The sequence below is a fragment of the Accipiter gentilis genome, chromosome 32, assembly GCF_929443795.1.
Source record: "Accipiter gentilis chromosome 32, bAccGen1.1, whole genome shotgun sequence".
In the NCBI taxonomy this organism is placed as follows: Eukaryota; Metazoa; Chordata; class Aves; order Accipitriformes; family Accipitridae; genus Astur; species Astur gentilis.
In genome coordinates, this window is record NC_064911.1 from 12603232 (window position 1) to 12621523 (window position 18292).

General features: G+C 49.1%; 1 protein-coding gene and 1 long non-coding RNA gene across 4 annotated transcripts; one reads left to right on the forward strand and one right to left on the reverse strand.

Annotated features, from left to right (window-relative positions):
• Positions 1-4329: 4329 nt before the first annotated feature.
• MID1IP1 (MID1 interacting protein 1) lies at positions 4330-6029 on the reverse strand. 2 transcript variants are annotated; one of them, XM_049835268.1, is made up of 2 exons: positions 5840-6029; positions 4330-5588 (listed from the first exon to the last, which is right to left on the reverse strand). In XM_049835268.1, the coding sequence occupies exon 2, from the start codon at positions 5433-5435 to the stop codon at positions 4944-4946; it is 492 nt and encodes a 163-aa protein (XP_049691225.1). In that variant the 5' UTR covers positions 5436-5588; positions 5840-6029; the 3' UTR covers positions 4330-4943. The 2 variants fall into 2 exon arrangements, with proteins under 2 accessions (XP_049691225.1, XP_049691226.1); XM_049835269.1 differs by having other exon boundaries at positions 5887-6028.
• A 434-nt stretch (positions 6030-6463) lies between these two features.
• On the forward strand, positions 6464-13638 carry LOC126053245 (uncharacterized). 2 transcript variants are annotated; one of them, XR_007510313.1, is made up of 2 exons: positions 6464-6613; positions 9745-13638. It is a non-coding gene; the product is annotated as an uncharacterized LOC126053245 (long non-coding RNA). The 2 variants fall into 2 exon arrangements; XR_007510314.1 differs by lacking the exon at positions 6464-6613 and adding an exon at positions 7018-7057.
• The last annotated feature ends 4654 nt before the right edge of the window (positions 13639-18292 follow it).

The window sequence follows — 18292 nt, forward strand, 5'->3', positions numbered from 1 at the left end:
TCAGACATCAACCCTGTTGTTTGTAAACCGAAGTTGCTAAGGTAAAACAGGCCAGAACAAAAAGAAGGAATTAAATTAGAATCAGACATATATGTAGATAAATGCGATGAAAAGATACAACGCTTTAATTGATACTATGGCAAACCTTACGAACATCACGAGGTAGGCTCATTTACTCTTTTGTGATTTAATGCAGAGGCACCTGTTTTCTCTCTAAGCTCTCCAAGCTTCTTCTGTGCCATCTCTTCCAGGACAAAATTCAAAAGCACAAAAACTAGAAGGTGTTTTCCCCGTTCTGTCACTCCGGGTCAAAAAAGTATGAGTGTGTTTGAACAGGGAAGGAATATTACTTTTTATAAAGAGTGTCAATTCTGGCAGTTGGCTACCAACAGAAAGGTACACAATTACTGCCCTCCTATTTGCAAATTTCCTTTTGGAAAGGAGTTTATAACTTCATTCCTTAAAACTAATTTTGACCCAACTTGTCGTGCAAGTCTGTGGTCTGGAAGGAAAGTGATTTTGCAACATTAGAACTAATGCATTCAGGTATTTCCGCTTGCTTAGAGGTGACAACAACAAATAACAGAGAAACGCATGCCGAGCTGGAACTGCTTTTGCAATGCTCACCCTGCTTGCACTCCTCTCAGATTCTATGGCAGGTTATAACCCATCACGCTCTTCTTTTTTCCCTGTGTGTATTATCACCTACGGTCTTTGAGCTCTTCGGAATATAGTACCCATCACACTGTTAGCTAGATATAAATAATAAAAAGATTTCATGTTTAAAGATATAAATAATAAAAAGCAGTACTTCCAGACAATCGTCTCCCATACTCAGTGCTTCAGGGAAGTTAAGTCTGTGGGAGAAAATCACTGCAGACTTTTCCACAAGGTGATAAACTGTGTACCAAACCCATAGGCACAAAGAAGAGAAGCTTGCTACCCCTTTCTTTTTTCCTTTTATTTTTCCTGGTAGAACAGGCTGCAGAGCTTAACTCCATAAAGATGAGAACCTAATATAACCTTCCATCTGGCCACTAACGGTAGTGCATCTTTCAGCAAAGCTGAGCTACTGATGACTCAAGTGTTTCGGTGCAAGAGCCTGTGCAGGGGAAAAAAAACAAACCACAAAATGCAGGTATCTTGATTTATTTAAAACCTTCTGAAAGAAAAAAGCTTTCAGAGGGAAAGTAGGAAGATGAGAGCCTAGCCTGACTCAGCTTCACCTGCACCCCTCCGAGCACAAGGGACTGCAGCAGGTGGGTCTAGTCCAAGTGGGTGCCAAGATACTGATTTCAGACTTTTCATCAGCTCCTGGGCAAGAAAGGGGTATGGCAGCTGACTTCTGGAGGGGAATGGAGAAAACTTTACGGTGCCAGAGGCGGGCACGATTCCTGAAATGCACACGTCGTCCAGCACAGACCTGCCATCCATCCAGGGCAGCAGCCAGTGGCCAAAGCAGCCTTCGAAAGGATGTTCTTCCCATGGGACTCACGCCCAGCCGCAGTGCCCTCATTTGTATACACATATATATATACATATCTTGAGACAAAAGCTTGGCTTCCTCCCCTCCCCCCCCTTTGCCCTCCTGTTCTTTTGTATACACAAAAATAAGAGTTGACTCATAAACTATAATGACACATACCGGGCACTTCTATATATTAACTGATGCATCCCATGAGCAATGTCCTTGAGGCTCCTTGGCTGTAACACACCTTCTGCTGTGATCAATTTGTAACTGCAAACTGTTCTCGGTCTCATTATTTATTACTCTTCTAATGTCTGCCTTCCTGCATATTGAGTCTCTTTCATTTAAGTGAGCTAAAAATGACAACTGCTTCTCACGGTGCACGTGCACGTTCCCCTGGTTTGTGCACGGTTACGGTAGTTTGACAAGTTGTCTTTATGTTCACTTGTGGCTTGGAGATAAAGCCACTTGTCAAAGTATTTGACATCACAAAGATACTTTTACGTTAGACTGATGTCATTTGTCATTATCACTTACAAGTATCAGAATCACTTTACCGGAGCAGACTAAAGCTTTGCTGAACTTGGTGTCCAATCAGGAGCACTTAAAATGATCCAGTCCTTCAAAAGAAAAGGTAACTCCTAATAATAAACCTAACTGCATTATATAGCACCACTAATGGAAATTTTTTCCCAAATCAGCATCTAAGGTACAAAATCTGAGTGTTAAGACTCTGCAATCTTATCTTTGCTTACTGCAGTGTCAGGAGCTAGCATTTACATAATTGCCTGACCACCCCACCTTTTAGGCTGAGTTGTTTTCCACAGCAGCCAACAGCAAAGTCCCGTCCCTTGTCCTTTGCATGAGAAATACTGGTTTTTATCTGTCGGTTTCCCTCCCCCCCCCCCCCCCCGCCCCGCATCACGAGATCGCTTTCTTGATCCCAAGAGCCTCGATCTTCTCCCATGACCTTGAAAAAAAAGGGGAATTTTAAAGCAGCTGCCAGGTAGGAGGTGGCAGCATCTCTTCTGCTGGTGTGAGTCTCAGCAGTTTTTGCCGCGGCTGAATTGGGATTACCCGGGCTGCTGCCAGCCGTGCGGCCGGGCCCTGCGTGGGAGCCACGAGCAGTTCAGCAACTGCGGGTTAGTCACTGACGCAAGGCAAACCCTTGAGTCACAGTATCATCCTATCTCCTCTGTTACCCAAACCTTTACTTGTAAGGAAATGCCACCCTTGCTGCCAAATAGCGCTAGTTTTGAGCTGCCCTTTCACTGAAACTTTTCTCTTGTCTTTTTTTAGGATGCAAAGGGAAGGGATGCAATATTCACGGTGACGCTGCACTAATGTAATGCTATTTTTCTTGTGTTACTCACAGCCTAAATCAGCACCACGCTGTCTCTTGTGCAACTTTTAAACAGTATCCTCTAAATCCGTACCAGGAGAAGTTACCGGGAGTTCAAAAGGAACGCTGTTGAAACTGCGCCAGCTGCTTTTGTCTGAGGTTTTACCAGCGCTCCCGAGCAGAGGTTGTACTGTGGTTTTCAGCTGGCTGAGCGCAAGGCAGAAGGGAGCCACACAGCAGAACGGGTTCTCCCTCTCACCCCCTCCTTCAGGAGAGCAAAACTTTACCGTCCAGCGTAAGGCACCGCATCTTTTGCGTTACATTAGTCAGACTACGGCAAAAGTGGCGAGCTGACATGTTAGGAAACCAGGGTAATCCCTCTCCTTGTTCATGACTTTTTTCCTGGCAGCTTCCCAAGGGGGGAGGGGAAGAGGAGTTAAAAACGTTACGAAAAGAACAAGCATTGCCAAGCTAAAAATCATCCGGCCTTACGAAGTTCTTCTTTACCCTAGAAGGGAAAACCTTCCAAAAGATTTATTTTTAAACATACACGCAGACCGATTGTTTTAACTATACAAACATCTGCCAACTAGTACCATGTCTGGAGTGCTCATGCTTTAGTACAATGTTCGAACAGTTGGGCTGAAAAACAAATTGCTAGGGAGTACCTGAATTTAAGCAAAAATATCCTTAAAGCCGAGAGAAAAATTCTTCTATTTTTAAAAGTAAAAAGAACACCAAAGAAGCCCTAAATCTGATGGCAATAATACAAAGTGAAATTTCAGTATAAGGAGATGTCTACAAACTTGGCGTTTCAGTGCCCGAGAAGAAAACTTCATACCTTATGGAAGGACGTACGTATTTATTAAATGGTTATCCTCTGTGATAGGCACGCAGTGTATTGTAATCAGTAAGTACACTTTTAATATTAGAACACTATATAGACACCCAATTCTGAGGCACATTAATTCAGCAAATGAAAAAAAAATATGCAGAAAAGAAATCAGTACTATTTGGGTAACATAAAACCAATTAATACCTAGTATCCAAGGAGAATTACAGAGGAAAGAAAGTAACGCAAGAGATGGGGGAGGCAAGTATCCCAGACCTATTTGGAGGGAGAGAAAAGAGCTCCGCACAGTACATTAAGATACTTCCCGAAAAAAGCAAGAGTCATTCCAAGGCTTTGCTCCAACCTCCATGAATTGCTGCCTGCAAAGTAACCGTGACTCGGTCTTCTCGGATTTTGTTAACGGGGCACTGACCTTCACGCCAGCATTCACGCAGAGCAACTGGACTGTCCGGTTGGCAACAGCTTACCAAAACTCAGGCCATGTACGGTGCAGTTAACAGGGTCATCCATCCATTTTAGATATGCCAACTTAGCATCACTACACAATTGCTCCCTTTGGGGGGGTGGGGGGAAGCCACAAACCCCCTCTCTCTTGCACATGCAAAGATTTCTGTGTCTAGTAAGGCAGCTCTGGGAATAACTTAGAAGAACAACAGAAGAATTCCAGATGTTAAAAATATCATTTAATTAAAGAAACGTAAATCATACCAAAAAGTTTGTCACTTTTAGTTAATACATTCGCATTTATTTTAGAATATACTCTACATCTGAGTAAAAAAAGTTTTAAATAAACTCCAGTACATGTACAACCGTGGGACCTGCCATCCGTCCCGCGACAGAGGGATGCTCATGAGCCCGCTGGGTTCCCTCCTGGGTAAGAGAAGCGATTTTATGCCAGTTTTGTTATGCTCATCGGCTCGCCTTGAGCCTCCTATCCGCCAGCTACGCCACCACCTCGTACACACGCACGGGCTCGGCCCCGAGCAACCGCTAACGAGAAAAAAAAAAAATAAAAGGAGGGGGAAAAATAATAATTAATGAACTAGTACTGATTAATGTACACCTCTCTCTCGCTTGTGCGTTGGTAGAAAACCGGCCGCGGTCCTGGGAGCGCTCAGGGAAGCCTCAGCCCCGGGGGCGCAGCCCTCGCCCTCCTCCTCCTCCACGACCACCGCGGCAGCAGCATCGCCGGGCGGGGGGACCCGCCGCTCCGTTCCCGGTGTCCCTCCGTCCCCCGATCCCCGATTCCCGTCCCCCCCCCCCCCCCCCCCCGCCGGCGCTCACTGCCCCCAGCTGCTGAAGCCGATCTCCTGCTTGTATCTGTTGGTGAGGACGTTGGCCTTGCGGGTGAGCTTGGAGAGGACCGAGTGGAGTCCGCTGAGGTGGTAGTGGAACTGCTGCTCCAGGTCCTCCTCCCCCTCGCCCTCCTCGGCGGGCCCACCGCCCAGCTTGTCCTTCTTGCGGGTCGCCTCCTCGCCCGCCGGCGGCTGGACCACCCCCCACTCGATATCGTTGCGGATGGACTTGAGCAGCATGTAATGGCTGTACATGTCCCTACGGGAAAAATAGGCGCCGGGGTCGCCGGGGGGTAGGGGGGTTTCCCGTTGGGGACAGACGGCTCCGGCCGCGTCCAGCTCCTCCAGCAGCAGCGGCACGTCCCGCAGCAGGCTGGGCACCATCACCGTCTGGTCCATGTTGTTGACGGCGCCGATGAAGCGGTTCATGGCGTTGAAGAGGGAGTACTTCTGGCTGTACGAGTCGCAGATCTGCATCGTGCCGGCGGCTGGGAGACCTCGCAGGGGTTGGGGGGCGTTGGGGGGGGGGGGGGCTCGGACCGCGGGGCTCCTCCGCCGGCCACCTCCTCCTCCTCCTCGCCAGCGGCACCGGCCGCCCTCCGGGCTCGGCGGCTGCTCCCGGGCTGAGTCCTGCGGGCAAGCGCCGGCGTTAGGGGCTGCTGTCCCCCCCCCCCCAGCCCGCCGTCCCGTCCCGCCGCCTTTATCCTCGGCCCTACCTCCGGTTTTGAGGCTTCCCCCCGCCCCGACACCCCCCAAAAACCCCCAACCCCACCACTCCTCCCGGCAGCCACGCGTGGCGTGCGGCTGGAGGAGGGGGGCGCCACGCCGGTCAATTAAAATTCAGTCCCGTCCCCCCCCACCGCCGCCGCCTTCTCCCTCACCCGAGCCGGCGTGGCCCGGTCCGAGGCACCGCGGGGCGGGCACCCACCGTGGTCCGCAGCCGCTCTCACGGTCCACCCGTCGCCCGTGGCTGCGCTCCCATCCCCGGCGCCGTATTTATAGCACCTATCTTAAAACTAGGTGTTCCCCCAGTGCCACCCCCCGCGCCCGCACGGCAGATAAAGGCGGCGGGATGCGGCCACCCCCCCCCGCCACGGCTCCGCCCCTCGCCCCGCACCGGGGGAGGGCACCGCGACCGGCCGGGCCGGTGGAGCAACCCGGCGGCTTCCCCCCAGCCCCCAGTAACGTCCTACTCGCCGCCCCCGGGCACGGCGCCGTGACCGAGAAGACCTTTCCCCACCCCCCCCTCCCCTCCTCGGCGACAGGGCAAGCGGCCCGCAGCCGCTCGGTGCCCGCCGACCCCCCCCGCCCCGGTTCCCCCCTCCTCCGCCTCCGCCACCGACCGGGCGGGGCAGCGGGAGGCGCGGCTCGGGGGAGGGGGGGTGGGCGGGGCCGTGAGTTGATTGACAGAACAGGCGGCGGGGACACGCGGGCTCCGCGTGCTGCCCGCGTTCCCCGAGGCCGCCCATTGGCTGGCGGGCGCGCGGCGAGCGTGACGGCCCCCCCTCGCGCCGCGTGCCCCGACGGCAAATTAGAGCGGGACGGAGGGGAGGGCGCCGCGGCCGGCGGAGCCCCGCCGGCACGGGGCCAGGCTCGCGTCGCCGCCTCCCAGCAAGCCCGCCGAGGAGCCGCGGCTCAGCCGTGCCAGCCCTGAGGTGCGGGGAGGAGTGGGGGGGGGGGAGCGGGCGCGCCTTTGTCCGTGGGCCAGGCCTGCGGAGGGCCGGCCGGCAGCGGCCGCGGGGCGGCCGGCATCACCCCACAGCCTCACCTCCGGGCCCAACCAATCGGCGGGCAGCCCAGCGGCCCGGCTCCGCCGCCCCCTGCCAATCAGCGAGCCTCGGCAGCAGCCAATGGAAAACAACAGTTTCCCCCCCTCCGCCACGCCCCCCCATCAGCCGGCTGGCGCGGGGCTGGTCACAGGCCAGTTGGCTGGAAGAGCTGCCGTGGGTCACGTGGGGCAGAACGGCTTGGGGACGGGACGGGGGAGGGTGTGTGTGTGTGTGTGTGTGTGTGTGTTGAGCGCGTTGCCGCGGCAACGGATCAACCAATAGCCCGAGGCGGGGGCGGGCCGACGCCTTCGGCGCCTGCGCGGTGGCGGGGTAAGCCCGCGGCCGCGGCCCGGAAGGGGACGGGGCGGCTTCGCTGAGGTGTTCGGGGCTCGGCCTGGTTCCGCGGCTGGCGGGGATGGGAGAACCCCGACGAACGGGGCCGGCCTCAGCCGTGCCGGCCGCCTCCGTGCTCCCCCAGGCTCTCTGGTCCATGGGGCTGCTTCGGGTTTCTCCCCAGGTCCGCGGTCTGGAGGGAAGGAGCACCCGGGGCCCGGGCACCGGGTGGCAACCGGACTGCCTGAGGGAGGAGAGCTCGGCCAGCGGCACTGGCTCTGGCAAACCGTTGAGGTTAAGGGGAGATACGGGCTGGTGTCAAAATCACAATCTGTTCGCAGATAGTTCATTGCGAAAGCAAGCACACGCAAACAAAAATGATCGCACCAGGCCAGAAAAGTGGCCACAATGTGTATTTCTGTCTTTACGTAGACACAGTGCGTCGTTAATGCACCGGTAACAGTTTTGCGGCCTTTAATTGAAATGCCGCGTGTGCCGAACATGCAATACATTGGAAGAAGCAATAGATCTTTAGGAACAAGAGGAATTGGTTTATTGTCCAACTTCCCTGTCCAAATTAACAAAAATATTAAAACACCTGAGCAAATTTAAAACTGGAGGCTTTACTTGTGGTTAGAACATACTGGCTGGGGAGGAGAAAAAGGTGACAGAAACAACCCAGCTTGAAGCTGCAAATGGGGGAAGTATGTGGTCGTAGCAAAAGCACCAGACGAGGAAGAGCTGTGCCTTCAGTGCGATGATACTATACAAATTACGACCTGAGCATAAAGTAAATTTCGCTCCTACCTGCCCTCTTTGTAACGCAAAATGTAGAGCCGCACGGTCTGCTTCCATCTTCGGCTGTAAATGTTGCCTCATTTTTAGCGTAGTGCTAATACAGTGCTGTAGCCTGTGCAGGCATGTGTCTAACCCATTAGGCTGAGATAGATCATACTCAAGTCAAACTTCACAGCATAAGGCAATAGGCTTTTCTTTTTTTAAACTTCCTTATGTTCTGATCGATTTTGATATGCAGTGTAAATGTCTCTGGTACGTATAATGTATATCATTAACACAAGCCTGAGTAGGTTTGATTGCTCTTTGGTTAGAGTGAAGTAAAGGAGCACGTATTTCTAACTCCAGTGGTATGTAATTGCGATGGCTGTGCACACGAGAAAAAGAAACGGCACTTTTCTTTTTCCCCTCCTGTTAAGAAAAGATGATCCCGTATGTGGCACAAACTTTAACGTGCAAGTGGCATTTCTTTAAAGTATTCCCTCTTCAGAACACTCTGATTATTGTGGCCACGCAGCACCTGGTAGAGGAATCAGCTGGAAACGCCTTGTCTCGTGTCCTGAGCAATGAAGGAGCTTGCATGTTTGCTATCTGGCAGTCCAAGAAGGTGTAAACGCTTTCCTTCGCCCAGCACAGGGTTCTGGATAAGGAAACCAAAATGACAATGTGCAACAGTAGGTCTTTACCCAGCACCGCAAGTGCAAGCCCAGCAGTGTGGGGGTGAAAACACCTTTCCGTTTGAATAGATTTGGTACCGCTATGCAGGAAAGGAGGAATCACATATAAATTACTGTATTAGCTGAAAACTTTTAATTTTCCCTGAAGTGAATGAGAGCTGGTGGTGTTCAGCCCTTTCTGGACAGGGGCCTTCTTTCTGTGGCCGAATCCTGAAGAAGAACGCGGATGAACTATCGCTATTGCTATTTAGCTATTACTGTTACTGAGCTATTACTATTATTAACTAGTTAACTCAGCTGTACATCAGTATTTAGCCACAGTAGCACTAAGGTTAGTGCTACAAAGGCTAGTTATAGTAACAGTGCTGCTAGTGGCCTGTCTCCTCCAGCAACATGAGCAGCTGCGCAGTATTTTTCAAGAAAAGACAGATGATTCTGTCAACTTGCGTGGGTTTTCGTACCATTTGCAAGGCCTGTTTTAATTCTCTCTTCAGTGGCAACAGGATAACAAACCGTCTTTGTTAACAGTTTTCCCAGGATGCGTGCTGGCATGAAATAGGCGCCACTGGCACATTGCAGACCAGCGATGGCTACACTTTGGCGGTTAGGAAGTTGTTCTGCTGCACAGTGTTTCCAAAATAAGATGAGATCTTGTGTAGGCGAAAAGTGATAAATATGTGCAAATATTTAATGTTGCATTCTGCAGCCTGGGAACACCATTTGGGCCGGCCTTGTAAGAGCAACATCTCTTGGGAATTTCACTTCCTCTCGTAATCTGTTGTCGATGTGACATGGCAGATTAGAGTTCAGCCTCGGAAACTGCGAGTCGTTTCCTTCTATTCCTATTTGACGTACATTTTTGCTCAAACTTGTGAACTGCTTCCATCATTTTGGGTAGCAGTACAGATGCACACATTTAGCACTTTTCTCTTCTCCTTTTTCTTTCTGAAACGGAGTCCAGTTGTACCAAACTCTGAACCGAGGAAACCCGTCATTTCTCATCCAGAAGGAATGTATGTAAATTTATCGTCTTAATTGATGCCTCTCCATGAGTTTCATATAATCAGCCCTTGTAGCTTAACGTGCTAATGGTCAGGGTAAGTAGAAATCTAATATGTTAAAGGAATGCAGACCAATTTGTCTGAGTCCTGCTGACATCTGTGGTATAACTTTTGCAAAGATTTACTCATCTCTCTTCTGTCTTTCACTTAGCTGCCTTTTACTCCTGTTTCTGTTGGTCCTCTGCGAGCGGAATGATTCTCCAAAGCGGACAGAAACCTCTGGCAAAGCATGCAGAGGGGTCAGGAAGAGGACATTTGAAGAAGGGAGCGGCAATCCTAAACCCCCTTTCCCTCTGGCACGCATGCAAGTCTGGGCGAGACTGCACATTGCCAGAAGCGGCGGCACAACAAGGGCTCCGCGGTGTCGCGTCTCGGTGCAGAGGAGCAGTGTTTTGTGTGCACGGTGAAAAGCAGGAGCTCTGCTGGGAGCAGTGCTGGGGGGCGGGGGGGCAGCCATCTCAGGCAGCTCCCGTGAAGCCCCTCCAAGTCGGCTGCCTGGCTCTGCAGGTTGCAGCTGGGTCTCTCCAGGCCCACCAAGTCCTCACTTCCTCAGAAGCATTCCTGGAGATCACTGCAAAATGAGCTTTGATCTGTTCGCCAGTCACTGCGTATTTGCAGGGCCTGGGATCCCTCCCGAGCGGTGCTCAGCTAGCACCGGGAGGTCAAAATGGGCTGAACCCTGCTGCGTAAAGGAGCCGGTGGGATAAATGCTGCCACGGCGTTGTTCACGTGGCGTGTGGGTAGCATCCCTCTCCCCTACCTTTTGCCAGCCTCATCCGTTTCCCCTGGAAGCTGGTTGGAGCAGGCACTGTGGTGTACAGTGCTCAGGACGGCAGCGGCCCTTTCCAAATGTCTCCTTAGTGCTGCCATAATAAGCCTGATAAATAAAACATGGCTTGCAGACACGGATTTACTGGAGAGGGCTAAGGGGGCTGTAGCTCCCTCATTAGTATCTCCCGGTGCAGCGTGTGTGCTCCTCATTATGTGGCACAGTGGCAGTTGTCTAGTCATCCACGATGAGGCTGCAGCCACTCCAAGGATGTGCCAGGGATCCCAGGGACCTTTTTTTTTCTCCTGTGTTAATAATAGGAATTTACAAGAGAAAAAAAAAAAAAGACCTTGAATATGAAAAGGATGAAGGGGGAAAGACTGCAGCACTGAGTCTGATTTCCTCTCCCTTGTGTCTCTGTAAGTCAGCAGCAAACGCTGAGAAATCCATATAGCTGTGCTAATACGGAATTGGCATGAGTAGGATCAAGACCTCTGGACTGCACAAACTCTTATTTTGGGCAGCTTTGTTTCCCTTCAGTCTAAAATGCTGCTTGTAAACTCTTGGCCGAAGTATAAACTTCATCTTCTCCCTCCTATTTTTCTTCTTCTGTTTAAGGGAAAAGAATCAGTTTGGCCAATTTCAGGTCCCTCAAAGCTGGGGACTCGGGAATCTGGGTTAATCTGAACAAGGTTTGTGGAGGTTTGATCCAGTTTTTCTTTCCGGCCGTCATTTAAATCCCTCCTACCTCTCTCATACAAGCTGCAACTGCATCATCTCAGTAACCCTGTGACCGAGAGGCATGAGAGTCTCCTCTGAGACTGTAATCTCACTCTAAACAGCTCTCTGGCGGGTGCTCGTGAGTGGCGATACATCATGCAATTTTCTCCTTTAGAGGCTCGCGGTGTCATCTCCACCGTGATCCCTGCCCTGCCTGGTCAGTGCTGGTAAGCTAGAGCCTGGGGCCGGCCTGGGAGCAGGTTCTTGGCCCAGCACCGCATGGCTAGGGCACATGCGGGGTCAGGAACGGCGTTAGCAAAATCTGCCCCTTCCTCTGTGCCGCCCTGCCCACACTCTGGCAGAAAAGATACCTTTTTAGGATGGCAGGAGACTTTACTGGCGTAGCAAAATAATCTTCAATAAACTCGTGACTTTCTGTAATGGTATTTAATATGCAGATAGCCAAACGAATGCCACCGTGATATATTTTTATGGACAAATATTATATATTAAGCCCTGATTTATACATTTGAGCGTAATACCTGGGGCTCTGAGGAGAGCCTTTAATCTCTGTCAGCGAGGCAGCACGCATGCTAAAACGCCGAGTAAATCTGCACGGGAGCGGTGAACCGAGCGCAGCATATATCAGAGTTCTTCCGCCTGATAAAATTAAATACACAAGACCACCTTTCTGTGACATTAACGGTTTGATACGCAGGGGCTGACATCAGGAAATACCGATCTGCGCTTCCCACTCTGACCCTAACCTGCAGCGTTCCTGCTGCTTCTGCCATCCCCATCCCAACACGCGGGATGGGTGCCACCTCAAGCTCCCAGAAGTTCCTGGGTGAAGGAAGGGTCTCTGCCCGCAACTTGCCCCCTCTCTTCCCATCACCCTTGCCTTCCCTGTTGACTGCCTGGGTGCAGCCGCCCTATTTCTCCTTCGTCAGCACGTGTAGTAAGGTGAGCATCGGCTCAGCATGGGGTTCTGCATTTAATAATCTCACCAGCTCAACTGTTTTTATCTCAATCTCCCTTCTGAACTGATAAATCTAAATTGCACATTTTCTAAACCGCTTAGCTTAGGGGTAAATCTTGCAGGTATCCTCAAATGACTAGCTGGTGTCTTCTGCACCTGTCTAGCACCATCTACTGTAGCTTTTTTATACTGTTTTCCTTTCCCTTCCCATCTGCAGGCTTACGATTCCTGCAGGAGCTGCCTTCATCCCGAGGAGTTTGTGGAAGAATGGGAGCTCTGGTTTTCTTTGAAAGGCCCGGGGCTGGCATGGTGGTGAAACAAATACAGTACACGTTCATCCTATAGATTACGTTCCGCGTTTTAAACCAGTGACCCAATTTTCAGTGCCTAGCTTGCTATTGATAAATTTTACACTCTTCTCAGTGCTCGGAAAGAGAAGAAGATGGAGCAGAACAAAGGTGGGCCACCTTCACTGAACCTTTCCATACTCGCTGGTGGAGCAAGAATTAGGGATGTGGCAGGACGAGGGGCTGGAGCAGAGCTTTGTGTGCGGAGGAGAGGGCCTGCCTGGGAACAAATCTTCAGTTGCTGCCCCGAGATGGCAAGGGTGAGACATCAGCTTGGATTTTCTACCATCTGATGCAGAGTTATGGGGCGGGACTAGAGGCAGCAGGATTTTCCTGTGAAAGTCCTATCTCTTCTTGTTACGTTCAGTATGAAAAGGGAAGCTGCTCTGAAAGAATATCCTACTTTTTCCCAGCTCGTCAGTTCAGAGCTGACATGGAGCGTTATGTGTCCTTATTATAGGCACTCCTGTTACAATGTGGTTTTGGCTGGAGGATGTTGTATGGTTAAAGACAACTATTACAACCGAAAATATAACCAGAGCTTTCCGACTGCTACGACTATTATGGATTTGTATGATTAATCTTTTTAGTTGCTTTACAAAAAGCACCAAAAGCTGGAAGTCAAAATCAGAGCAAAGTTGTGCTAGGGATTGCGTATGTTTTAAAAGAAAAAAAAGTAAAAAAAATCTGTTCATAGTGAGTACTTCTGTAGGTGATAGATTAACATAAAAATACTGCCAGTCTTTTTCAGGTTTGTAAAACACAAAACAAGGTACATCATACTTTTGTTGTTGTTGTTATTGAAACCCAGATTATCTGTTTGAAACTAACTTGTTTCAATAGCAAGTAATATATTTTTCCACAGTCCTTGTGAAAACTGGAAATGAAGTAGATTTGGCAGCTTAGCTTGTGAAGTTCTGTGGCAAATCTGCAAACCGAAAGACCAGAGGGTTTTGTCCTGGCTTTGTTTCTTGATGAAATTCTGAAAAGAGCTAAATTAAATCCATGCTTTAGCCATATGTGCAATTTTGTTCTACTGGAATAGCTTATAGCTGTCAGTGAATTTCTCCATACTCCCAGCATTGTGTAAGGGATGATACAAGAGCCTGAAGATTACTCTCTCCAGTAGTACCATGCATTCGTGAGCTTAAAATTATTACAACAGCATTTTTTTCATTTACATGGCTGGAGAGAATCTGCTTTTGCAGTAAATTTGTGTTTCAAAGCAGATTTCTGTGTCCGTCGTTATTGGTGGTTTACAAGATTTCTCTTATTCACACACACACACACACACACACACACCCATGTGGGGATGTGGCAGCAAATGAAATAAACCCATCATAAAAAATAATTTTGTCCAGGTGGAACATAAATCAGCCAAAAAAATATTATTCTACATGGCAAATAAAAAGCATATGCTGTATTATTTAAAGCACAGCCTCCATATTCACATACAAAATTAATGCTACAGTGGGAGGTAAAACTGATGGAGGCAGACAATGAAAATATTAGGAGTAAAACATGATGCCAGGAACAATTCAAGCAGAGCCACTTGCAGGGTCATGGTCATATTCCATTTCAAATGGGCATGGAAATACACTGTGGGTTATTCTTCTCCAGAGATGCACAGATAATAAGCACCTGCTCCCCATGTCTACTCTTCCCTTTTAACTGTTGATTTATTGGATGTTTCTGAAAGCTGTGGTCAGGCTCGTGAGGGATATATAACGTGGTGCCTGCAGGAAGAAATGGGAATGGGCAGACGAGCTGCCACGCTCCCCGTCACTACCTCAGGGTGAAGGGCTGAGCGGGGTTCAGAACAAAAGCCGGCTCCTCTTCAGCTTCCAGGCAAAAAGACCCTACCGAAAGGTAAATCAGCGGTCTCCCTGTACGTGCTGTGCCTGGGTTACACCTAGGGAAGTCAGTAAAAAATCCTAAACTATGTTCCTTGCCTCAAACTAGAGTAAATGGTGGGTTCAGAGGAGGCGCATAGAGCATTCAGAAGTCTAAGGCACCAAAAGGGGTCTTCTCCATCACTAGGTACTTGACTTCCACAGCATCAAGGAAACTACTGGAATATATGTCTATAAAACATACTATTGCCTGTGGTTTAAGGTCATTTTCAGAACAACATTAGGAATCCAGCCTTCTTACATGTATAAGAAGGTATGTACCCCATACTAGTACACCTTACTACATTGGAGACATTAACACCAGCAAATTTTTTATGTTCATCCTAGTTCTCCCAGGGTCGGGGTGGGGGTTCATTCCATTCCTCCCCTAAACTGACAAACAGCCTCACTAAATAAGGGATGAACAAAATCTTCAGATAATGTTGAAGCTGGGTCACTACAAAGAGACTTTGAATTGATAAGATGTTTTTCTGTGTAATTTAATAAAAAAATCGTTGCACAGAGAGCTTGCTTGGTGTAAGTTACGCTTTTTCACTGTTCTTTGACATTTTCTTCTCTGCAGCAGGACTGGAGCTTTGCAGCTATGAGGTCTCGAGATGTTCTAGTCATGTAGGTCCGTGAGATTTAAACAACACTGCCTGCCCATTTAGAAACGAAAGAAAATGCTGTTTAATTAAAAATGTGAATCTGGAAATGCAGGGCTATTGAGAATCACTCTGAGCTGCACATTTGACATACATGGCTAAGAAAAATGTCCACTGTAGCAACTGAAGTAATGCAGCGTTCAGTTCCCCTATGATGGTAAGCAGTTTATTAACCTAGGACTACATAATCATTCAAAATGACATTTGGTGATGTTGAACTTCTGACACAAATGGCCCAATGTAAGGACACCGAGAGGGCAGCCGCACAGCCTTCCACTGAGCCCTGCCGTGTCTTTAAACAGCAGCAGGAGAGGTACACTGGCAGCCAGGATCGGAAAGATAAAAAAAACAGTGTAGGAGCAAGAAACTCTTGCATTTAAACCCTGGCTGCTGGAGTTTCAGGTGTTAAGCAGTCACAGTGAAGGCCAGGCTTTAAATAGAGATCCATGTGCTCATTCCTGAGCCCCTTGGACCTGACTTAAACACCCAAAAGAGCACCGAGGTGTTTAAAACCCAAGTCCTGATGGTGCAAGCTGGGTTGCGTTGAAATAGGATCCTTAAGGTCTGATCTTGCAAGTTCACGATGGAGTTGTGAGCACGCCCCACTTACAGCTCTACTCATGCTACCTCTCAGGCAAGGGAAGGACTGACTCCTTATTTACTCTTGACTACAAGGGAGCGTAACCTTGGCCACCGCTTTTGCTTCAAGCACCTGTTGGGGCCTTCTTGCAGGAGGAGGGCCCGCGGGACCCACCTCCTTGGTTGGACTTGGCATGGAATGGGAAGCAGCACGGCTGCATCGGTGCGGAGCTTCACCCTTGGCGTGATGGTGTGAGCCGCTGCGCTAGCAGGGCTTGACTGCTTTCGGGATGCGAGCTCGTGTCTCTGCGTGACGCTGCACTACACTGTGCAGGGTTGCCACCTTGCCTGGGACTAGATCAGGGACCTCTGCACCATGTTCCGTCCCATGCTGTCGATGTGTCCTCTCTCCATTTGATACACCTCGTGCTTTTTCAAAATGACATTACGAAGAGTTTCAGGGAGTACGCCTGACCGCGAGGCCTCCTGGTAGACTTTATAGCCCAACAGCTGTATTTCTTTTTGCATAAAGCTCTATCTTCTCTCCTTTTCGGTGCCTTGTGCCATCTATCCTTGACCATCGTGAGCCAAAGACCAGGTTTTTCACTTCTGCATGTACCGGACCTTAACCAAGGTGTAGTCTGAACGACACAGATTTACTTATGTGCGCAGCAAGGCAGAAAAAGATCATCCCTTCCCACACAGGCTTCCCAACCTGGGTTCGGATTCATCACCACTCGCATTGTAAATCCCCCAGAGATGAATCTGCCCCATGTAACATGACTGGAGGGCAACGCTGGTCTTCTCTGCCACCAGTGGTCACAGCAGGTTGCCAGAGACCTGGTACCCAAAGCTCCTCAGTGGATTTCCAGGTAGGCTGCTGGCCAGATGGGTGCACAGGCAGAAAGGAAAATCAGGCAGACCTTATGGCTTGCGTGGCAGTTTGGTTCCTGGTCATCAGAGGATTTTTAACTCCATGTGAATCTTTTTCTTTGACAGACCAGTTTCAAGGAAAACATGCTTCCCAGCCTGACCTGCACGCATGCATCGTGTCTGCTTTAGCATGTAACTGGAAAGGAGATTTGGGGCACAGGTCTGGCAGAAAGCACTGCCAAAAGTACAAAGTAAACATACCTCCCAAAATGGGAGGAGGTAAATTTACTCTCTGATATCTTTCAGCTCTAGTAATCTCAACTGGTCCAGTAATCTCAACTGGTCCAGTAATCTCAAGTGTTATAAATAACACTGCAAATGTTCTCCAGCAGAAGCGTTCTCTTTTGGCTGATGGCATCCCTTTAAGTGCTAAGACACTGTTGTGCTGAGTTTTTGCTGTAGCCAAACAGGACTAGATTGAAATCAATAGCCCCATTTCACCTGTCACTTACTTAAGCTTGATTTGAACCCATGTTTGTAAAGCTGAAAGGCTTTTCTAGTCCGTGGTTATTGTGCCTCCCACGTCCAACCCACCTGTGAGAATTTCACACTCCTACATATTAAAAAGAAATATGATGGACAATGAAGGTAAATGTTTGTTTTGTTTTAGTATATTTAATTTAACAGGTTTTCTGTTATTAAGGCTGGGCTAAAATGGGACTGCTTGGAAAGCAGACATATCTGCTCAGAGCAGAGACTTTCATAACTCATTCAGAGTTATTGGTCTTACCCACAATATTAGTGATAAAAATTGATTATCCATTCCCACTTGCTTCACAATCCATAGCTTTTTTTTCCATTCATATTTTAAGTTGGTTTATACAGAGTGAGACAGTGTTATTTAAATAGCCAAGGATGAGCGTAATACATCTTACTTGCTAAAAGCCCACTCCAGCAGAAAGCAGGATTTTTTCATGTTAGCCCCGTCCTGTCCAGAAGGTAGAAATAATCTGGGCTTGGCAACTGTCACAGCTTCTTTCAAGTCTGAAGAGAAAATACGCTTCGGTCAGTGTATGTGCACTGCCCACTCAGGCTTCCTGCTGCCTTTTTATCCCCAAGTGCAGTCTGGGACTCGATAGGGCCCCATCGTTCGATGAACAGTTATGCTGAGCTTCCTAGGGGAAGCTCATTTTGGCACTGTCACCAGCATCTCATCGAAGGGAGGGGAGAGGGGGAAGGACTGAATCTTGCAAGGACAGAGAGAAAAATAAACGGGAGGGACACAGCTCAAAACTTCTGCAAAACTTTCCGAGTGAAAGCTCTGTTTTGGAAGTCATGCTTCAGCAATATGGGCTCACCTGCTCCCAAGGAAGGGGACCATGCGTAAGACATCTCCAGGGGGATCACATCATGAGCATTAGCATCCAGAGCCTTATACACTCTCCTGCAGCTGTAGAGGAGAGGAGTAATGTTCCTGCCACCAGCTCTCTAAGTTCCCAAGCATTAAAAGGACAGAGCAGTTTGGATGTTGCCTTCAGATGAAGCTGTAAAAGTTGCAGTCTCCAACTTAAATTGATTCCTTGAGTCCAACAGTTAGATATGGTGTGGGACCAGAGGTTATCCTTAAGATGGGGTAAGCTATAGCATTGCAGTTGTGAGGAGGAGTTTATTGACATGACCGTAACCTTAACTCCCTTGCAAAAAATAGACGGGTAGCTTACTGGCCTGCCCAGAGATCAGTGGTTTTGACTGAGACCTAAAAGATTTTGGTTATTTGATCCAAAATTGCATCCTGGAGATTCCACCTTTCCCTCTGTAACTCCTTGTAGCATAAACAGGTATTATCTGTACACAAAGAACAGGGGGAACAGACTC